The sequence below is a fragment of the Cheilinus undulatus genome, linkage group 16 (assembly GCF_018320785.1).
Source record: "Cheilinus undulatus linkage group 16, ASM1832078v1, whole genome shotgun sequence".
NCBI lineage: Eukaryota > Metazoa > Chordata > Actinopteri > Labriformes > Labridae > Cheilinus > Cheilinus undulatus.
This window is the reverse complement of record NC_054880.1, coordinates 44,285,949-44,310,070: the sequence shown is the minus strand read 5'-3', so window position 1 is coordinate 44,310,070 and position 24,122 is coordinate 44,285,949. Positions and strand designations below refer to the sequence as shown.

Below are 24,122 nucleotides of genomic sequence, written 5' to 3'. Positions count from 1 at the left end.
CGTCCGTCAGGCCCAGGAACAACAACCTGACCCTGAAACTGGACCTCCAGATCGCCTGTTCGTTCCCGATTCTGCAAGATCTCCAGTGCTTCAGTGGGCCCACTCCTCCAGGCTTACTTGTCATCCCGGTTTTCACAGGACCCTCCAGTTCCTCCAGCGGAGTTTTTGGTGGCCTGGTATGACACGTGACACCCGTCAATTCAAGGCAGCCTGCTCTGTCTGTGCCAGAGGTAAATCCTCCCATCATCCCCCTGCTGGTTTGTTGCGCCCTCTCCCTACTCCCCAACGCCCCTGGTCGCACATAGCTCTGGATTTTGTCACCGGCCTTCCTCCATCAGAGGGTAACACAGTCATTCTTACCATCGTGGACAGATTTTCTAAGTGTGTGCATTATGTACCCTTACCCAAACTCCCCTCAGCCCTCGAGACCGCTCAGCTTATAGTGTTACATGTCTTCAGACTACATGGACTCCCTTGTGACATCGTGTCAGACCGTGGACCCCAGTTTACTTCTCAAGTTTGGAAAGAGTTTTGCAGAGAGTTGGGCGCAACAGCCAGTCTGTCCTCCGGATATCACCCCCAGACGTCCCTTCAGTGCAGCAACATCTCCGGAGGATGAGGGAGGTATGGAGGACCGCCAGGGCTGTGCTGACACGCACTGCAGAAAGGAACAAGAGGATGGCCGATATGCATCGTTCCCCCGCTCCGGCGTATCAGGTGGGGCAAAGAGTTTGGCTGTCATCCCAGGACCTACCCCTTGATGTGGAGTCAGGTAAGCTCTCTCCTCGTTTTGTGGGTCCTTTCGAGGTTATTAAGGTGATTAATCCGTCTGCAGTCACCCTCAGGCTTCCTGAGTCAATGAAGATACACACCACTTTCCATGTGTCCCTACTGAAACCGGTGACTTCCAGTGACCTCAGCCCACCTGCCGTCGCCCCTCCACCCCCCCCGGATTATCGATGATCACCCAGCGTACACAGTCTCCAAGATTTTGGACGTTTGACCGCGAGGACGCGGCTTCCAATACCTGGTGGATTGGGAGGGTTATGGACCGGAGGAGCGCTCCTGGATTTCGCGGGGCTTGATTCTGGATGACAGCCTTCTCCGCGATTTCTACGCGGCCAACCCGGGTAAGCCTGGTAGGACGCCAGGAGGCGTCCGTTAGGAGAGGGGTACTGTCATGGTTACTTTGTAAGTTCATTTTATTTTTATGGACTTCCGGTTTCCGGTTTCCGGGAACCGGCCTTGTTGCTGGTAACTTGTCACTGCTTTCCCTGAGGTTCACCATCCCCCCACAGCGCTGCGGAGAGTACTCACACCTGCGATTAATCACTCATCACTACTCACCTTCAAGAGACGCCTGGAAACTCTCTGCAGTGCCAGAGTTTCGCTCTTTACTCCCCATGGTAAAGCTCCAGCGCTCGGCTCAGTATTTCTCGTGATTCTTTGATTAATTCCAGTACTTACCTGTGGCTTTTTTCTACTAACGTGTCTCTCCTCTTTTCCAGTGCCTCACTCACCGCTCACCAGCAGCTCGGCTCCAGCACTCTCACCCACGAAGATTTCCCCTCACTCTCCGGACACTTGGATCCCCACCCCCCCTTTTCCTGTGCACAATAAATCTCTTAAAACCGCTCCCGACTCCGTATCTGGGTTCATCCACCACGCACGCACACAACAAAAGCAGCAAAAATGTGGGGAAAAAGGGCAAAAATCTGCAAAGAGTGGCAAAAACAGGGGGGCATTTAACAGTGGAAAATAATTCAAATAGAAAAAAAACTGGATATAAATGGCAAAAATGGGCAAAAAGCAGGATAAAAGTGGCAAGTCATCTGCATTGTTGGGTCTGGTGTCTCTCATCTTCCTCTTGACAATACCCCATAGATTCTCTTTGGGGTTCAGATTAGGGCCATCGCGGTATACCGGTATTGACAATAATCGTGGTATTAAAAAATAAAATTTAAATATCATGTTAAAAATGTGCATATGATAATATCATGTACTAATCCAGTGCCACTTCAACACAGTTTGTTTACTACATACAGTTGCCCACCGTTTTCTTCCGCCCTGCTTCGTCTCCCTCCTGTAGCACCCCAACAACCCCTCCCCCTTCCTCCTCGCACACAAACACTGACCCTCCGCAATGACACAGCAGCTGCAGTAACCTAAACCTACCTAGCTAACGTGACTCCCAGGTAATGAGCGTTCCGAGTGATTGTAAACAGTGGTGGCCGACAACGACAGCGAGACACTCTGGGCCACTGAAGGTTTGCATATATAAAATGCGTGCAAACTCATTGCACAGACAAAAAAGTACTAACTGATTTACTAACAGTGTGCGCTAAGGGTTGCGTCTTTCAAAGGTGCAAAAAAGCGCGGCTGCATCCAGTTACTACATTAGCTGCAATGAATATGCAATATGGGGCGTTTACATGCATGTGCATGTACTGGGAGGAGAAAATGTAAATATTTTTGCACACACAAAGTGATTCATCAAACCTGAAAGCAATTTAGCTCATAGAAACTGTGTCTATATTTAACACGTCTCGAAGGGAGGTGCAAACGGTTTGTATGCGTAATTGCGAAGAGGACGCATTTTTCACCCTTGTGTGAACATTTTTGGAATGAATGAGGAAACAGTCATTAAAACATATCATCTATCCAGCCTTGCCATTTTGGAGCTGTTGGAGGAACTCAGAGCAAATTTGAAGCCAGCCACAAGGCGGAGTCACGCATTACCTCCAATGACAAAACTCATAGCAAGTTTACAATTTTTTGCATCTGTGTCATTCCAGCGTACGGTAGCTATTACAGCTGGGATCTCCCAATACCGTGTTTCTGATGTTCTGTGTGAAGTTCTAACACTTAACTTTTCTCAAGCTAGTGTTAAACACAAACAAGGGGTGATTTTTAAGGAAAATAGAAAACCTTTTAAAGTAAAGAATATATCAAAATGCAATAAACAACAATTCTGAACAAATATAACCAGTAAATCTCTCAAGAGAACATAATGAGTTTAAAGGGCTTTCCATTTAATTAACACCTCCCCAGAACATAAGCACACGTCGTGCGTAAACTCAAATGAAAAGTGGGTCACAACAAAATAAAATATTTTTTTAAAGACTTTTTAAAATGTCTATGACTCATGTAAACACAAAGGCAAAAGTCTGTAATCCACCAGTCTCCTCAGAGAAAAACCCACAATGAATCCACACAACAAAAACCCCCAAAAAAGAAAAAAATATGCGATCGGCCGCTAATTACTGGTATACCAGGTAAAAAACACAAAAACAAGATGATCTCACCCAAATCCAGGTAGCATAATCCAACAGGGAAAACTCTTTTCTTCTCCCTGACTCCCCGAGGGCTTCTTTGCTGTAGCTCATTTAAGTGTTTATTGACTTCATCCATCAACTCCTCTAATTCTGTAAGGTCGAGTTTCATTTTGTGTGTTCGGCTCTCATGCTGCAAACCGTGAAACACGCAAAACCCTAATTTAAGTAGGCGTGTCTCCAACACGTTTGCACACGTAAATCACCTGCAAACCACGGTCCAAACCGAAACGCAAAATTCTAGATTGCCCACGCAAATCAGTACACGCAAATTGGGATCTTGGTAGATGTGGCCCTCTATCCTAACTCTAAGGGTTAACTCGCCAGTGTAGGAGTTTTTCGGGTTCCGAAAAGTGGGAGTGGGGGAGTTTGATGACACACCAGTTTGCAAAAACGAACCTGTTCTCCCACCTTCGTCTTCATCACCCTGAAGATTTTGCTACAGCAGAAAGAGTGAGTTGCGTGAATAGGGAAAGTTAATGCTACAGTCTGGTCTTAGTTGTATTTTTAAAGTTATGACATTATTGGAATTTATAGTGTTTCCCTCCTCTGGTAATTTGTTAGGCAATCTCACAGAAGTGACAGAGAGTCCCCACTTCTGGTCAGCTAATATTTTTTTATTTATCATGTGGATCTACACTTGATTGCAGTCACTTGGTCAACAAAGGTCTGGGGTGGCTTATTTCACACATTGTAGCTCAGTGGATTCTCCTGATTCTCACATTTATGGTAAGAAGTGTGTTTTTAGGGTTTGTCCTCTATAAAATAAATCAGTACGTTTCTACACCACACCACCAGATGGTCATTTACCTTATAAACTAAACCTGATTACAGAATGCTCTCTGACTGAGTTATTGAAAGAACTTCATGCTTTCTATTGGTGCACTGCAGTGACACACACTAACAGAGGGATACAGAAAATTAAAACCCATATATTCAAGATTAAACTTTATTCCGCACAGCCAAAAAGGAAAAACAGTTACAAGGCCTTGGCGTACGTAGATTATGTTGGTTTAAGTCTGGACTCTGAGACAGTCAACAGGCAGAAGAGGTCATCAAACCTCGTTTGATTTCATGTCTAAAATAATGTGGCCATTCATGCTGGCTAACTTAACACATTAGTGAGGGGAAAAAAGAATATATGACAATAATCAATAAAAAGTCTAATATAATATCAGCCTTTATTTGCTGAATATGTCCTTAGCTCACGTTTAGGCTTGTTCTACAACATCCTGTATTATTCCAACTTTTAAGTCTGTTTTTCTAGGTTATATGAGGCTGTACTGGGGTAAGGGGGATCCAGTTGTTTAATGTGTCAACAATGTGCTGTTCAAATAGACCAGATGTTCAAATTCAGGGTCTGGTGCACAGTCCTCTTTCCAGGCTGCAGCCACTGAATCAACTCAGAAGAGAAACAACAAGATGAGAGGATATTTGATTTTTGTGGCTCTGCTCTCTGTGTGCAGCCTCTGCTTCAGCTCAGGTAATTTATACTCATAAGACATATCACTTATGGTGTAAATTTTGTTCTGATTGTCTTTACATGTATATAGTTTTGTTTGAACATGTGTGCTTTTCCTTAACTGTTCCTTCAGAGTGTAATCCAGAGTTTTTGGAGAATGAGGATTTTCCAGGAACAGATCTCCTGCACCTCTACTCTCCTGATGCAGAACACTGTCAGCACCTGTGCACCCAGTACCCGTCCTGCCAGTTTTTCACCTTTATTCGTCCAGACTGGACCAGAGACAACAGGTAAAATCAGCTAATGATGATTCATGACAAATATATTTTGAATCACAAGCTTGAAAGTAAATCTAGAATGCTTTGCAGTTTCAAAGTATAGATATCAAATTCAATTAAATTGAAAAACCTTTATTTGTCCCCAGGGGGCAGTTTGAGGTACTTAGAGTAGCAGCATTATGTGACTGCTGATTGGTCCTTATGGAATTGTCAAATATGAGACGGATGCTGCAACTAAAACAGGAGGAAGTTGTACTGTACTTAGTGAAATTACATCAATTTTTACAATTTTAAAGTATTCATTTTGAATTTGCCTGGCTCTTTCATATAATGTCAAGAATCCAAATGACACTGGAAGCCAAAAATATTTTAAATCTTTGGAAAAATATCAATGCATGCTGTAAAACCCTTTAGACAAGTAGACGCTGCTTTTGTAATGGAAGTTCTTTGTCTTTTAACATTTTGTCTGTTTTTTTCTGAATCTTTAATCCCACATTTCTCCTCTGCAATTAGTTTCATAACGGTGAAGTTTAAGCTAAACACACTGACATCTGCACATGTACAAATCAACCAATCCAAAAAAATCTGCCTCCCCCTGCAGACACTTCTACTGCTACCTGAAGTCCACTCCCTCTGGACAGCCCAATACGAGGACTGCACTGCTGGGTGTCACCTCTGGCTTTTCTCTCAAACCCTGCAACCCAACCCCTGGTAGGTCCATAAAACCAGAACCATGAACATTTTAATTTGTGTTTGAAAATAACCCTCCACTGTCTGTCTGATAGAGCCCTGTCTGTCTAACGTGTACGAGAACGTGGATTTCTACGGGGCGGACTATAAGACATTTTTCACAGCCACCTATGAGTCCTGTCAGAGAGCCTGCACACAGGATCCCTCATGTCAGTTCTTCACCTTTGTCAGAGATACCTTCACACCTGTAAACATCAGGTACATTCAACAGCATCATGCTACAATACTGTTCAATCAACCAACTTATATTAACTAGCCTGTAACATAGAACTGTAGAACTTCCCCTTGCTTCAAGGCGATTTAGAAAAATGTGTTTAAATTACGTTAAATCTTAAATTTGACCAAAAAAAGAGCATTTATTTTGCACCTATGTGTACCAGTTTTTGCTCTAAGGTTTAACTCAACAACAGCTCCCATAATTATGTTGATTATGATTGTCCTGTTTCAGGTACAAGTGCCACCTGAAATTCAGCTGGACGATACCTAGGACACCTGTTGTTCAGAGAAAGGCTGGAGTAGTGGCTGGATTCTCTCATGAAGCAAAAATGAGCCAAAACTTTGACACAGGTACACAAAAATAAAAGGTATGAATGAAGATTTAAGAACATTGCATTAACACTGTGCATTCTGTTTTATGTCTTACCCATGTTTGATGCAGCATGTCAGGGCAAGCTTTTTCCAAACACTGCAATCCCTGGAAACCACCTCCTGGCTCTGCCTGCTGCCTCTGCTGAGCACTGTCAGACGCTGTGCTCTGCTCATCCATCCTGCACCTACTTCAGTTTTGTCAGGTAGCTTTTTTGACAGTTTAATCAAGGAGAAAGAAATATGTGTGTCAGCTGCCCACACCATAGATGCTAATGTAACCCCATACCATCAGTACAAAGTACTGATGGTATGGGGTACTGAGAGTACTGAGAATACTCAAAGTACTCTCAGTACAAAGTACTCTGTTACTTGACACTTACTTAAGTAGAAATTTTGGGTATCTATTCTTTACTGAAGTAATTTTTTTCCAGCCTACTTTTTACCTCTACTACTTACTTTTTCACTCAATTACCTGAACTTTCTACTCCTTACATTTTAAAAATCGCCTTGTTACTCCTATTTCATTTCAGCTTGTTTTCATTCCGGCTTGTCATGGTTCCAAAAACACAAAAAAAACTCCAAAAAACTTTTCAGATAGGTCGCGCCATCTGGATAGAGTGAATTTGATTGTGGTTGGATGAGAAGTATAAACATAATACCATTCTGACATGTTATTGGTTTGTACGCGATCCATCATACCTGCACGACACAGATCACGCCACACTCCAGCAAGGAAATAGCAGACGTATGTAGCCTAGAACGAAGATGTCCATGGCAGAGACTCAAGAGAACTGGAGTGAAATGTCCCAACCAAGCACCAGCGAGGAGGCTGGTAGTACACATATATGGTTGTTGAATGTATTTGCGTTCATTTTCAACAGGCATAAATGTAATTATGTAATAATGTAATTATGTAATAATGTATTACATTTTCCATCCGTCCTGTAATAACGCTGCATTTTCTAAACCACTAAGCGGTTAGGGTTAGGGCAAGGTAGTAGGTTAGGTGTTTAGTCTAGAGCACTTAAGGGGGGTTAGGTTTAGGCATAAGTCACTAAGCGGTTAGAGTTAGGGCACGGTAGTTGGGTAAGGCGTGCCTTGGAGCCCACACTAAGTCCTGTGGTTAGGGTTATTACATAATGCAGCGTTATTACATAATGTGGCTTTACAAGGTGCATCCCAAATGTTTCAACATTAACATTTTAATATAACAAATCAAAGCCTTTAGAAAAATATTTTTTGGGGAGGTAGGGTAGTGCTCTATAGGCCCCTGTGACGCGGCATAAGCGTTTGTCCTTCATAGCATTTTTCCCCCTTACATTACTTTTACTTTTATACTTTGAGTAGTTTTGAAACCAGTACTTTTACACTTTTACTTGAGTAAAAAGCTTGAGTTGATACTTCAACTTCTACAGAAGTCTTTTTAAACCCTAGTATCTATACTTCTACCTGAATATTTTTGACACCTCTGGGCACTTGTGAAATTTGTTCAGGTGTATAAATATGTGTATATATGTTACTGGATCAGAGAAACAAGCTGGCAAACGAAAAATTTCATTTTCGCCTAATTTTTGTTTTTTTCAATTTTGGCATATACAGTGCTTAACAAATGTATTAGACCACCTGTCATATTTGTCTCAGAAACCATCCAGCATCATGAAGTGCTTTAATGCGGACTCTTTCATTTTCAGTCAACTCTCTTTTACCATTTTGAACAGGAATGAGGAATTTCAAACTGAATTCACCCAAATTTGAGCCGGCTCACTGGGCTTCTCTGAGAAGTCAGAAATGAATCAAGCATAACATTCAACCACTAAAACTCATTTTTCTCTTCAGGAATGCAACTAAATAACTATAATTTGACACATTAATCAAGAAACAATATTGTGCTTTACTATTTTTTCAGTTTTTTGTAAATCAGTAAATTTCAAATTCATGGATAACAATAATAATTCTATTTTAGCATTAAAAATATCATTTGGGTTAAAGAGCTTCTACACATTGTTGTATTTTTTTATAATTAAATTTTTTTTTTGCTTTTATAACAATGAACAAAAACAAAGAATAAACAAAAAGAAATCTATAATTACAAACGTAAACAGGCAGGAAGCATGACAGACATTGATAAAGATACAGTACATTTGATACATAATGAAGGATCTGAACCATTACACTAATGTGTGTAACGATATGCCGGACCAAAGGACCCAAAAGCAGACACAGGAATCAAGCACTTTCAAGTCCGTTTAATCAGGAAAAAGGTTGGATACACGGGAGGTCAAAACAAGCAGGCAGAGGTACAAAAAACGGCAGGCTAACTCGGAAACTAGGACGGGAAACTGGGTCAAATAAATCACGAAGGTCAATCAGAAGTAAGGCTCGAAGGAATTGGACACAAAGGAAACAAGACGATCTCGCACAGCAGACAGGGAGTGAATGAGCTAAATACACGAGGAGGGGAACACTCAGCCGGGGATCACCAGGTGCAGTCACTCGACAATCAACACAGGTGAGACACATGAGGATGATCAGGACACAGGGAAACAGGTAGGGATGGGCAGGAAGGAGTGATCTGGAAAAGAGACACAAGGTAAGTATCCAAAATAAAACAGGAAATGACAGACTAGAAACATGAGGGAAAAAGTAACTTAACTAGGTCAACCTGGAGATGTGACAGTACCCCCCCCTCCACGGCTGGCTCCAGACGGCCCAGGAACATCAGGATGTTCATTGTGGAAGTTTTTGATGAGCTCTGGGTCCATGATGTCTCTAGCGGGGACCCAGGAGCGCTCTTCAGGGCCATAACCCTCCCAATCCACCAGATACTGATAGCCACGGCCTCTTCTTCTGGCGGCTAGCAACTTTTTGACGGTGTAGACTCTTTCTCCATCAACGAAACGGGGGGGAGGAGGGGGCTTGGAGGTGGGGACCAGAGGGCTGGATTTGGCGGGTTTAAGTTGACTGACGTGGAATGCAGGATGGACTCTCATGGTTCTGGGTAGTTTTAGTTGGACAGTTACAGGATTAATAACTTTGGAAATAGGAAACGGACCAACGAACCTGGGAGCGAGCTTCTTAGAATCCAGACGAGAGGCAGGTTTTTAGTGGATAGCCAAACTTTGTGTCCACAGTGATACTTGGGGCCTCAGACCTTTGCGATCAGCCGTCTTGTGTCTGGCTGAAGCTCGGAGGAGGGCTTGTCTGGCTCGCTCCCAGGTCCGGCGACAACGTCGCACCAGGGTCCAGGCAGAGGGGACAGATACCTCCTTATCTAGGGCAGGAAAAAGAGGAGGTTGAAAGCCGTACACACACTGAAAGGGGGACATGCCAATTGATGAGTTAATAAGTGAGTTATGTGCATATTCTACCCACACGAGCTGGTTGGACCATGAGGAAGGGTTCTGGGAAGCCAGAATGCGCAGGCCCGTCTCCATTTCTTGATTCATCCGCTCAGTTTGTCCATTCGATTGAGGGTGAAATCCAGAGGAGAGGCTCACAGTGGCTCCAATCAGCGAACAGAATTCCTTCCAGAACCTGGAGGTGAACTGGGGCCCCGGTCCGACACCACATCTCTAGGGAGACCATGTAGACGAAAAACATGGTGCAGCATAGCCTCGGCTGTTTCCTTGGCAGAGGGCAACTTGGGTAAAGGGATAAAATGAGCCATTTTAGAAAATCTGTCCACCACTGTGAGAACAGTGGTGTTACCTTCTGAGGTGGGAAGTCCCGTGACAAAGTCCAGGGATATGTCGGACCAGGGCCTCTTGGGTACCGGAAGAGGATGGAGCAGACCTGCCGGATGCTGATGGGAGACCTTACTGGAGGCACAGGTGGGGCAGGCTGAGATGAATTCCGAAACCTCCTTGTCCATAGAGGGCCACCAGAAACGTTCTTTAAGGACCCCCAGAGTTCGGCTAACACCCGGGTGGCAGGAAAACCGAGAGGAGTGTGCCCATTGGATAACCTGGGAGCGGAGCTCAGGAACAACAAACAGGCTACCAGGTGGACAGTTCACAGGGGGGTTAACATTATGGATGGCCTCCTGGACTTTTCTCTCTATCTCCCAAGTAACATTAGCAACAACACAGGAACGTGGGAGGATCAGTTCAGGTTCTGCTTTTTGCTCCTCATTAGAATGGATTCTAGAGAGAGCATCAGGCTTAACATTCTTATTACCAGGTCGATAGGATAGGGTAAAATTAAAACGATTAAAGAATAATGCCCACCTGGCTTGCCTGGCATTCAGTCTCTTGGCTGTTTGAAGATATTCTAAATTTTTGTGGTCAGTCCACACCAAGAAGGGTTGAGAAGTTCCCTCCAGCCAATGCCTCCACTCCTCCAGTGCCACTTTGACTGCCAGCAGCTCCGGTTGCCTACATCGTAGTTGCGTTCAGCTGCAGAAAGCTTGCGTGACAGGAAGGCACAGGGGTGGAGACGATCATCCTTGGAAGAACGTTGAGACAATACAGCTCCAATGCCTACATCAGATGCGTCTACCTCAACAACAAACTGATTGTTAGTGTCAGGCAGAATGAGGACAGGAGCAGAAGAAAAACAGTTCTTAAGTCTGACAAAAGCTGCATCAGCAGCAGAGTTCCACAAAAAATTGCCTCTTAGAGGAGGTAAGCTCATGCAGGGTGAGGCAATAATGCTAAAGTTCGAATGAATTTTCTATAAAAGTTGGCAAACCCCAGAAATCTTTGAAGTTCTTTGGGAAGAAGGTACTGGCCAATCTTTGACAGCACTAACCTTTTCAGGGTCCATCTGGATCTGACCTTCTGCAATGATGTATCCTAAGAAGGTAACGGAAGGTCTGTGAAACTCACATTTCTCGGCTTTGACGAAAAGCTGGTTCTGAAAGAGGCGCCCAGGACCTTTCTGACATGGCTGATGTGGGTTTGCTCATCCGAGGAAAAAATTAGGATATCATCCAAGTAAACGAATACAAAGTCATTTAACATATCCCGCAGAACGTCATTGACCAGGGCTTGAAAAACTGCAGGAGCGTTAGTAAGGCCAAAGGGCATAACTAAATATTCGTAGTGACCCGTGGGAGTGTTAAATGCTGTCTTCCATTCATCCCCCTCCCTTATTCTGACTAGGTGATAAGCATTTCGCAGATCCAGCTTAGTGAATATTTTAGCTTCACTTAATTGTTCAAAAGCAGATGAGATCAAAGGGAGGGGGTACCTGTTTTTCACGGTGATGTTGTTAAGGCCCCTGTAGTCAATGCATGGCCGAAGCGATTTGTCCTTCTTGTCCACAAAGAAGAAACCAGCTCCTGCAGGTGAAGAGGACGGCCGAATTATCCCTGCCGCCAGAGACTCCTCCACATACTGCTCCATTGCCTGTCTTTCGGGAGCAGAGAGTAAAGTCTCCCCTTGGGAGGAAACGTTCCAGGTAAGAGATCAATGGCACAGTCATAAAGTCTGTGTGGAGGTAGGGATTTAGCTTTAGCTTTGTTGAAAACTTCCTTCAGGTCATGGTAAAAGTCAGGAACTTGGGATAAGTCAGGGTAATCAGAGTCAGGGTGAGGTACTGTTACCGGAACTTTCTGGGGTTTACTATGAAAACAAGTCAGACTGCAATTTATTCCCCAGTCAGTTATTTGTCCTGAAGCCCAATCAATCTTAGGGTTGTGAATCTCGAGCCAGGGTCTCCTAAGATTATCTCATGATTGAGGAGTCAAAACATGAAAACTGATTTGTTCACTGTGTGAGTCAGGAAAACGAATGGTCACAGACTGGGTGCGGTGAGTAATTCTGCCCATTGAACTGCCATTAACCGCGCAGACCTCCAGGGGATGATTCAGGTTGAAAGTCGTAAGGCCGAGTCTCCTAACCAGGAGAGAGTTCATCAGATTAGCATCAGATCCTGAATCAATGAATGCTTTCACAGTCTTAATGTCTTTGGCTTCAATGGAGACTTCAGGGAGTAATTGGGCAGGACTGTTAAATATGAGGTTGCGACTCACCACAGTCTGTAGTCTAGGGGATCTCCGTCTGATAGGGCAGTCAACCAAAAGATGACCCAGTTGTCCACAATAGATGCAGCGGCCCTCCTTCATTCGACGGAGACGCTCATCTGGAGTGAGCCTGGTGCGGCCTAGCTGCATGGGTTCCTCAGGTTGGGCATCGGTGACCAGCGGGAGTGAGGCAGGTCTTCTCCCGGCCTGGGGAAGATCAGCTGGGCTGGACCTCCTAGTGTAAGCAGGATAAAAACGTTCCCGCTGCCTGCCTCTATCCTTCTCTCTTTCTAAGAGTCTCTTATCAATTTTAATGGCCAGAGCAATCAAGGAATCTAAATCTTGAGGAAGATCAAAAGTCACTAGATGGTCCTTTAATTTCTCAGATAAGCCTTCAAAAAAGGCATCAAGCAGGGCAGTGGAATTCCAATCACTTTCAGCAGATAATGTTCTAAATTCAATGGCGTAGTCAGACACATTTCTACGCCCCTGCTTAATTCTAGTTAAGGCCCTGGCTGCTTCTCTGCCTGGCTGAATGTTTTGAAATACCTGAGTAAAGGCTTTAGTGAACGCCGCCAAGGAGTTACAGATGTCCGATCTCCTGCCCCACTCCGCAGTGGCCCAACGGCTGGCTCTGTCCGTCAGGTGAGAGACGATGAAGGCGATCTTGACCCGGTCCGAGGGGAAGGCAGCTGCGTTGAGTTCAAGTGAAGCTCACACTGTGTCAAGAACGTCTTGCAGTCGCCAGAATCCCGGAGAATTTCTCTGGTCTGGAAAGCTGGGGAACGAGTGAGGAGAAGCTGCAGGCAGAGAAGGCTGGGTAGCGGCTCAGGAGGCAGAGGAGGAGGCGTTATCATTTTTCGACAGGTTGATCTGGATCATCTGCGTGATGGTGCTGAGCTGTGCTCCCAACTCAGCCGTGGTAGTCTCTTGTCGTCCGGCCAACTGCTGCACTAACTGTCCAAGCGCTTTAATTTGCTCATCCTGTTGAGCAAGGCGCTGACCCTGCGCTTTGAGCGCCTGTCGCAGCGGGTCAGAGTCTGCTGGATCCATTGTTGGCGAGATCGTACTGTAACGATATGCCGGACCAAAGGACCCAAAAGCAGACACAGGAATCAAGCACTTTCAAGTCCGTTTAATCAGGAAAAAGGTTGGATACACGGGAGGTCAAAACAAGCAGGCAGAGGTACAATAAACGGCAGGCTAACTCGGAAACTAGGACGGGAAACTGGGTCAAATAAATCACGAAGGTCAATCAGAAGTAAGGCTCGAAGGAATTGGACACAAAGGAAACAAGACGATCTCGCACAGCAGACAGGGAGTGAATGAGCTAAATACACGAGGAGGGGAACACTCAGCCGGGGATCACCAGGTGCAGTCACTCGACAATCAACACAGGTGAGACACATGAGGATGATCAGGACACAGGGAAACAGGTAGGGATGGGCAGGAAGGAGTGATCTGGAAAAGAGACACAAGGTAAGTATCCAAAATAAAACAGGAAATGACAGACTAGAAACATGAGGGAAAAAGTAACTTAACTAGGTCAACCTGGAGATGTGACAATGTGCTTGTACAGTCCATCCTTTCCTTGACCAGATCAGGTTCTTACTTCCAAAATATGCTGGCTAAAATCGTCCCACTGCTTCTTAGATAAACCATCTTTCTTGTTTAGTTTTCCAAGCATCTTTTCACATGCAACTATTGCCATAATATCTTCTTTCCACATCTTCAGTGTCAAAGTTTTTGGCTCCTTCCAGAGCCACAGGATTAACCGAACACATGTTATCAAACCAGTCATCAATACTCTAAATGCATACTTGCTTAAGTGAGGTACAACTGTTTATCTCCGAGGAGACATAACTGTGGCGATCTAGGCAAACGACATTTTAACCAATCTTCCATAAGATCCAAAACACATTTCCATAATGGGAAGACCATCCGGCAGTCCCATAACACGTGAATATAAGTACCACATTCTGTTTTACACTTCCAACACAAACCATCTTTATTTAATCCCATATTGTGTAATCTTGTAGGGGTGTAATAGTATCTGTTAGGATCTTATATTGTATAAATTTTCCCCTGGCTTCTCTAATATAGGTCCCATTATTGGAGAGAATCCTGTCCCGTGTTTCATCATCTACTGTATATCCTAGATCTTTCTCCCAAATCCCCTTGAGATTTCTTGTTTTCTTGTTGCTTAACCATGGGCATATTTCATACCATTTTGATGCTTTAACCGAAATTACTGGAAGGTGAAAATATTGTTCAACTATATTTTTCTCCTGAGGAAAATGAAATGTTCCTTCCATACAGCGTCTTATTTGTAAATACTTCCAAAAATGTCCACGTCCTTCCAATTTAAATTTCTCCCTCATCCTGTTATAAGAGAGAAAATGACCATTTTCAAACAAATCTGAAAGTGTTCTGATATCATGTCTTAGCCAATGGGCCCAATAAATTGTTTGCTTGCCTATTTTTACTTTATGGTTAAACCGTAAAGATGCATACTTCTGATTATTTGGAGAGATTTTACACATTTTATGAACCTCCAGCCATACCTTCCTAGAGTGCACCAAGATAGGATTTATCCTAACATTTTTATCTTTCTTTAATATTTGTGATAATGCCTCGATTGGTTTGAAAGGGAAAGTAAGCTCCTGTTCTATTAAGACCCAGTCTAACTCATCGCTTCCATCCATCCAGTGTCTTGATATTTTAACCATTTCAAATGAATTGTAGTATTTTATATTTGGAAGTGAAAGGCCTCCAACTGTCTTGGGTTGACGGAGTTTGTCTAGATTAATTCTAGGTTTTCTTCCCTCCCAAAAAAATGTTTTATCATGTTGTTGTACCTTTGTAGGAATTGGTCAGGTATATCCATAGGTATCATTCCACTTAAATAATTTATCTGTGAAACAATGACCATCTTAATTATATTAACTTTTCCCCATGAAGTTAAATGTAACCTAGTCCAGTTTTCAAGATTAACTTTGATCTTTTTTAGTAGTGTTTCCATGTTGGAGGTCATAATTTCTCCTATCTCTGGATTCAGTTCTATTCCTAAATATTTCATACCTTTTACAAACCACTTGAAATTGAAACTAGAGAGAGATTAAGGGGTGCAAGTGTGAGAAACAGGCATAGCCTCAGAATTGTGCCAGTTAATTTTATAACCAGACACCCTGGAGTATTTTCCAATGATTTCTAGTAGCATTGATACCGAGTCTGATGATTCTTGGTTTAGTACTAAAATATCATCAGCGTAAAGAAACAATTTATGTTCTCTATTGCGTCCCATAACTCCCTTAATTCTTGGTTCCTTTCTAATTAATACAGCTAGTGGTTCAGGAAAGATTGTAAACAGAAGCAGGCTTAAACTACATCCCTGAGGGGTAGACCTAGAAATATTAAAAAATGGAGATGTCATCCCATTAATAAACACTGCAGCTCTAAGGGTGCGAATATAACACTTTGATCCATTTACAAAAACTCTCCCCAAAGCCAAATTTTGATAGTGTAGTGAATAAAAAAGCCCACTCCACCCTATCAAAGGCTTTTTGAGCATCAAGTGATATGGCTGCTATCTGACATGTGCTTGTTCTATTCTTCCTTTTAAGGTGTAAAAGTCGTCTCATGTTATCTGTTGATGATCTATTTTTTATGAACCCAACCTGATCTTGGTGAATTATGTGTGGCGACACCTTATCCAACCTTAACGCTAATACTTTGGACAATATTTTACAGTCAACATTTATCAGGCTTATCGGTCTGTAATTAGCTGGGTCGGTCAAATCTTTATCTTTTTTTGGTATAAGGGATATAATACCATCATTAAAACTGTCAGGAAGAGAACCACACTGCCACGCCTCCCGGAAAACGTCTGTTAGTATTGGGCTGAGTATATCGATATATTTATGATAGAGTTCTGTTGGGAATCCATCAAAACCAGGAGACTTCCCTGTTTTCATACTCATTACGGCAGTCTTAACTTCTGCTTCCATTATAGGAAGATCTAAATTATCTTTCTCTTCTTGGGAAACTGCTGGTAAATTTATATTTTGGAACAAGGTATCCATTTCTTCCATGCTTGTGTTCAAGGATGTATATAGGTCTTGATAAATTTTTTTAAAAATAGGTAATATCCACATTGGTGTATTAACCATTGCAGGAACATAAAAAATGATTTTGGTAATTACAAATGCTGTTAATTTAGGGCAGCTGTGGCATAAACCTTGCTTTGGTTAGGGTTAGGGTGGTCTGATAAATCTGTTAAGCACTGAATATTCCATTGAAATAATGAAGTTGAAGTCGAAAAATCTCCAGTAGGCCAAAGCACCACATTTTGACATTACCTTTTTCAACTTTCACGCCACTAGAGTGTTATCAGTACAAAATAAGAGAGACTTTAGTAAAAATATCCGTGACATAAGGCTTACAATTTAAATGTAGTTTTCAGGTGCCATATGAAGTCATTTGTGCTGAGTGAAGTGATTCTAGTCCTGAACTTGTATATCTGATCAAACATACATGATCTTTTTTTCTTTTTTTTTCAACAACAGACAACATGTTGAATGTGGATTTTATTATTTTCATTCTTCAGTGCATGCATTTATTTGGGATGTAGTCCTCGTGGAAGAAGTTGGTTCAGGTGGTGCTTGCTCTGAAAATGACAAGGAAAAAGATAATCAAACATACTGTTGAGAGAATCAACTTTCTAGTGTTATTAAATTATTTTCATTGAAAAAAAAAACAGTTATTCTTAATCCCAGTTTATCAGTTTTTCTTTTAAACTTTGGAATATTTAACCAAAGCTGGGTTTAACAAGACAAATGTTTTATTTTATTTATTTATTTTTACTTTTATTTGTCAGGGACCATGTACAAAAAAAACATTAAACTCATCAGAGTAGAGATGCTCTGCACCAGATTATAGCTTTCTAGCTCATTTCCATCTGCAGTCCCTGTGGCAGGCAAAAGAGAAAATAAGGTATAGATATAAAGTGCATTTAAAGTACAGAAAGTGCATAAAAGCATAGGAAAATACATTCTGCTCATAGAAAGTGCATACATTCAGTTTTAGTGCAAAGACAAAGATTTAAATCTGAATTGATTTTTACATCATTTTTCATCCATGGAATTTTTCAAAAATGTTCATGCAATCCATTTTTGTTGGGAATGAATTTACTTTTACATGCAATCTGTTAAATCTGACAATTTGGTTGTCAATCTGGCTTTTTGAGAGATTTGATGCATTTTTTACTGAGCTGCAAATAAATTAAAAAGGTTTTCTAAAACCATATCTTAGACTCTGGTGGGACATTGTCACTAAATCTGCTGGAGTAACCTTATACATTTTCAAGGATTTGATTTATTCCTTTTTCTTGTGGGATAATTGAGGATATTTGAGGAGGGGTTTTCTTTGGACCACACAAGGCCCCCCCTAGGTGAGTCTGAGTCAACACGGCTTCTCTCTGTATTCTTAAACTACAGCAGGCACATCTACACACATTTAAGGGGGGGTTGGTTAGAGCAGGAGAGATGTGTTGTGCTCTGAGCTCTCGCAGCCTGCGAGTGACAGGAAACCACGAACCCTAACACTACAGCATATACGAGTGAGTCAGGAGCTGAAGATTAAAGTCAGACAGGATTAAAACCGTCCTTCTAACTTTTCAATAATCAGTATTTTATCCTGAATTTTGTTGTAATATGTAAAGCACATGTCCCTCATACTAACAGTCTTAGAGTCAGTACACATTTTAAAATGTTTACAGAATCATTATGAATATTTTAGACATCGGTATCAGGACTTAAATTCATGACAGGGTTAAAACATTGGGTCATAGGTTAATCTTACCACCACAGCTGACGGCAGTCTGAACGAGGCCATTTGGGATTAGCCTACTGATTTTTAGGAGGTAAATAACATTACAGAAAGTACTCAGGATGACTTGGAGAAAGGTGCTCTTTCAAGCTACAATATTTTTAATGTCTCTACAATAAACAACACTTTAATAGCACGGACAAGCAACGTTTTCAGGTGTTTTTTTCTGATTGAGGAATCGGATATGGCCTATTTAGCATGCCATTATCTGAACAGATAATGTAGATAACGTATATTATTAATCTTCCTGTGGCCTATACCATTCAAACTCATAAACACCCACAAAGTGCTTTTATGTAGGCTGAACATGTTTAAATTGATGTGTTGTTGTATTTAAACACGACAATGTGCTGACTATCACAAGCTAACAAGGCTGTCACAAGTTAACACAGGGAGCACGTCTGACTACTTTACTTACTAGTCTTATTTAAACGCATTCCTCAGACAGGATGTGCCATTACAGACTGTGTGTAAGTATAAATATTCTCAAATCCATCAGATTCATAACCACAATCATACTGGACGACAAATACTCCACTTAGAACGAGAAGCTTTTCTCTGCATGTCTCCTCCATTAGCTTTGTTTTGAACAGTCACCTGTATTTTCTTTCCCAGTTCTATGGCTTAAAACTTAATGCCTCTACGGACAACAAAAAATTCTTACATTGGAGCAGTAAGCGATGTTATTGCATTTTAATGCCATTTAGAGGGTAAACAATAATCGTTGAAAGCCAAGCCCCCTAAACATCTCACCAGTTAATCTGTCACCTGTTAATATGGCACACCGGGAGTGAGCTAGCTTCAAACTAACACCGTTTGAAGTACGTTTAACAATTATATGCATGGACTAGTACGTTATGGGGACAACGACTTAATATGTTGGAATTAGTAATACACAAAACCATCGGTATCAGACATCAATACGTCTGTTAAAAGAACACTTACCTCTTTGGAAACAACTCAGTTTAGGCAGATGTAAACAGGATGTGGGTCCGTCACTGATTATGGTTCCCTGGAAACATTTCTGTTTTCTGAGTTTGCATGTGTTTTCTGATCATGCAAGTGTTGTGGCGTTTGCATGTGCTGTGACCCTTCTCAGCCACTAAATGTGTAAAATGTAAATCCTTGAAGTGTAAACCTTGATTATATTTATATTTATATACAGGATTTCCAGACATCATAATTTCAGCAAGCTCAAACTGAGAGTGGTTTGTGAATGAATGGTGAAATTCATGACTTGAACAGTGATTATTAATCATTATAATTACAACCACTTGTGATGATATTTAGGGTTGGAGAGGTGATGCCATGGCACTGCCATGTGGACGTAAGGTATGCATTAGATGTCGCCCGCAGTTGATGAAGTATGCGCTCAGGGGAGTCGAATGTCTGCTTAGGAGGCAGGCCATGGGCCCCCAGTTTGGCTGGGCGCCAGAAAGCCCTCCCATTTGTCCCCTTTATGGACGGCCTTGTCTCCACATGACTATTCTTGAATGTGCATGGCTGTGTTCATCCACCTTCAGGTACAGTGGGGGTCCCCTGTCTCTGGCACCTTTATTTTGGGGGTCGCAACCTCAGGAAAGACAGAGCCCTAGGGGGGTCCCAGACCCTAGTTTGGGAACCAAGGATCTACAGAACACAGCTTTTGTGGTTTGCAAAAAGAATTCTTTTTTGAATCATACACGCTGTATGATACAGCGTTATACCTGTCCCTCCTTTTCTGAGAAGTGTTGCTGCCATCTGACACAAAATAAACTGATATTTTCATGAAGTGTTCAAATGTCTCAGTTTCTACCTCTGATATGTTGTCTATCTTCTATTGTGGTTTATGAGATTTGTCAATCAGTGCATTCTGTTTTAATTTACATTTCACACAGTGCCCCAACTTTTTTGGAATTGGGGTTATAGATGGTTTCCCATTTTAGTGAAACTTGATCTGTAGTTTTGTTTAAGATGGTCTTTAACTTGTTGTAATTCAGATGTTCCTTTTGTGTTTGTGTAGTGAAAGCTTCACTTGTAACTTGAAGAAAAATCCAAATGAAATGGTGATCAGCGCCACAGCTGGAGTCACATCTGGGTTACCTCATCACTACTGTCAGCCTGATAACAGTGAGTACTGATCTCCATTAACACTGTCAGGAAGGACATACCCTCAGCAGGCTGTCCAGTACTGCCATTTACATAAAGCTGTCTACGACTATTGATGCCATATCAGGGGCTTCAGGGCCGTCCCACCTCCGTTTCATAGGAGTAGATTCCCCTCTATCCTGTGTTACTCTTCTTTAGAGCGCCAGAAAACAAGGGGTAGAAGCAAAGGAGAAATGTGGGATTTGGGACTCTGAATAGACAGATATTCATGCTTTTAAATAATGACATAAATATGTCTGTAGTTCTACAGTATAAAACATTTTTCTCTGTGGTTTTAATGTTGTTTGTTTCTTGGCCCAGTTTTGTTTGATTCCCACCCACCATAAGTTTTTGCCTGCTAAAAGGAACCATGCATGATCAGACAAGTTCATCTTCTTGGATAGATAGTTGTATCTCTTAAATGTATATTGAACCAAAAATCTCACTAGATATCTGCATTTTTAGTAATTTGAGTTTATAAACTCACCAGGAGGTCACCATGTTTTAGTCTGCACTGGTACTGTTACAGCACTCCTCGCTGTTCCTGTGCAGTAACCGCTGTTTCAGACTGGCAGCCAGTGTTAGGGCTGCATCTCAGAGACGCTCCACGTCTCACACACAGAGAATTTAAGCATTTGAGGTCTGATAAATGATAAATACAGAGCCATATTTACCTTGTTGTCGCAAATATTTAAATCCACATGGGAAGAACATGTTTGAAATCAGTTTCTTGATGAACCAGATGAAGGCCATGTGGTAAAATGTGTCTGTTTAATAAAGTTGTTCCCCAATCATCTACTATTTATGAAGCTTTCTGTTCCACACAGTTCAAAATGTTGCAGGTAAAGATAAACGCAGTACGAAAACACTTCTGGTTTGCACTTTTCAAAATAAAGTTCACTTTAGCATGTCTGGAGAAACTTCCTTCGTATGTACGTACATAATGCTTTTATTTTGAAAAGCTACCGGCAAGTTTCTGCTATACACTGAATCCAGTCAAGTGTAGGAGCTAAAAGCTGAGGTCAAACTTAGGAGGAATGACAGAGCTCTGACAAAGCCAATACTTGTGTCTGGTACAGAGGCTGTTGTGGCAGCAGTGGCTGCAAGCAGCAAAACCATCTGAAAAACAGCTACAGCATAGCAATGGTGAGGAGTGCTGCGGCACTGTGACGGCTCACTACCAGCACGGACCAAAACATGGCGGCCTCCTGGTGAGTTTATGAGCTCAAGTTTACTCAAAATGTAGATATCTCATAACCTTGCAAAGCAGATGGATACGCCCATTTCCTTGTTTCTCTCTGGTGAATCCATCTCGCAAAGCTCCCGTCTGAACCGTTTGGGCCTGGTTAGAAAGTGACAGGACCAATCAGCGATGAGGGGCAGAGTCGTGACGTAAGCAAGCAGCAACAAGAGGACGGTGCCAATCACACTCACAGAGTTTTGTTCAAATCCTCTGCCCTTTCCCAAATGCTTAGTATTGAAGGTTTTCCAGATGGATGTGTATCTGGCGTGTCAGGTTAGATATCTCGGATATCTGGTGATTTTTCTTAGTTCAATATAAATATTAGAGGTGTATCTATCCAACAAGGTGAACTTATCTGATCATGCAGGGTTCCTTTTAACTGGATTTTTGGGACTCTTGTTAGCACAGTTATGTATGTCCCTGTAAACATTATGAACTTCCTGTGTCGTCAGACTGGATCAAACTTGTTCATGAGGGAGTTGGTTTCCACGGCTCTGACATTCGTTTTGAGCTGATGGATGATGCAGAAACCTGTCAGAGGACCTGTACTGCAAATCCTAACTGCCAGTTCTACAGCTACATCACTGAAGCCTTCCATGACCAGGATTACTGGTACAGTATTCTCACTGAATGATCCATGTCACTAAAAACAAATAATTTCTAATGTCAAGATCAAGTTTTGTCAAGAGTTGAAGCAATTTGGAAGTTTTTTATTTTCTAAATCCTGTCTAACTTGGTCTCCATTGTCTCTAGAAGATCTCTAGCCCATGTCATATAACACATGAGTAACACACATGAGGTGTGATCTTCTTGACAGGGTTTGTGGACAGGAGCTTAAAGGCTTCCCCACATTCCCAGTCACGCCGCAGAGCTCACCTGAAGGTACCTGTGCTGGCATGCACTCACTGATATGTGTCAGGTTGCAGTTATAGGCGGACCATGAACAGCACATAGGGTCTCATCGCTTGGGGAAGTTTGTATGACAACTATGATCAAGGCTATGCATATACAGCAGTGATCAACATAGACTATACCTGGGTGTCACACATTAGTAAATTCTCCTTAAAGATATCTGTTTTTGGTGCCATACATGATCAGTTAGGGTGGCGTTGACACTAGGGGCCTTGCCCCAGATCCGAGTGCAATTGAGCCTAAAGTCCAGTTTGTTTTGGTCAGTGTGAATGCAAATGAACCGTGCCCACCAGGCCAGTGCCCACTTGGGGTGGTGGTCTCAGGCCCAATTCAAGTGGACTCCGACATGGTTCGATTGAGATGTGAATGCAACCACACGCGGATACAGGACAGAGTGTCGTACTAGCTATATGGTGTAATCATAAAAACTGAGCATCTCTCCCTGGCGTGGCAGTTTGTTCACATTTTCCATCAATAAAGGTGGAAATCATCAGAGTCAGGTCAGCAAACAGTCTGTTATGACTCACTTTACAAGTGAGCACAAGTTGGAGTCATTAAGATGAGATGCAAAGGCAATAAAAGGCTCCTTTTACCTTAAACAGGCACATTCAATCCTTATGAGCTGCAAGTAGATGAGTAGATACGAGAGCAACGTTGCTGACATCTGACAGTGATTTTAAATCATCCATGGTGGCAGGATGGGTGTTTTTGCTGGGTTGAAACACAAACAGTCTTCGCTCAGGTCATGACTCCTTTGTGACAGCATCTCTTTGGCGCATCTTTTGGCGTCGTTGGCCGAGTGTGTTGTGGAGGGGGCAGCTGGGAGGATACCTGGAGACTGGGCATGGGCAGACTTAGAGGATGGCCATCAGGAGGCCAGAGCAGTAGAAGACCAAGGCTGATGGGGCAAAGTGCTCCCATACCTGACCCAACCTTACGCCAGCACATGTACCTTATAGATGAGCCACTAGCAAATACCTGACAAGCCACTGTGCCTTAGAGTAGTTGAAGGTTCTCTTTTCCTGTGTTAAAGCCAAATAAAGTAGGAAAAACTTTGACAATCCCAACTCTTACCTTCAATTTACCTTCAGGGCTTCAGTCCCATAAACAGAAAGCTTGAAATAACTCAAGTTTACCATCAAAAGCTATGAAATACTCACACTAGTTATGACAGTGCTGACTAATGTTGTGGGTTTTTGTGTTCCAGGCGCCACTGCTATCTCAAGCGTGTCATCACTATTCCTTCTCCTCCGAAGGTCGCCAAACTGGCCAATGTCGTCTCCGGCTTCACTCTGAAGCATTGTGATAGTGCTCTACTCACACACACAGATATCTAAATGAACTATAATAAAAAAACTATGAAACAGACTGCTTTTTTGCTTTTTGCTTGCTTAACCCTTTAAAACCTACTATCTTGCAAGTCCACCAGGACATATTCTTACATTTTTACATACTGTAGTGTCATTTTTGGGTGTATTTTTATTTGCTTTACATCAATATAGCCCTTATATCACAAGTTTTAATAATATGTATTGACTTATGTCTTAACAACAACAAAAAATTGTTTAAAAGTGTAAGA

At 42.3% G+C, this 24,122-nt stretch overlaps 1 protein-coding gene across 1 annotated transcript; it reads left to right on the top strand.

Moving 5' to 3' along the window:
- Positions 1-4,661: 4,661 nt before the first annotated feature.
- Positions 4,662-23,911, top strand: LOC121523991 (coagulation factor XI-like). Its single transcript, XM_041809129.1, has 9 exons — positions 4,662-4,815; positions 4,928-5,084; positions 5,674-5,783; positions 5,858-6,020; positions 6,271-6,389; positions 6,481-6,613; positions 20,264-20,370; positions 22,084-22,243; positions 23,751-23,911. Exons 1-9 carry the CDS (start codon positions 4,755-4,757, stop codon positions 23,878-23,880), a joined length of 1,140 nt encoding a protein of 379 aa, XP_041665063.1. The 5' UTR covers positions 4,662-4,754; the 3' UTR covers positions 23,881-23,911.
- The last annotated feature ends 211 nt before the right edge of the window (positions 23,912-24,122 follow it).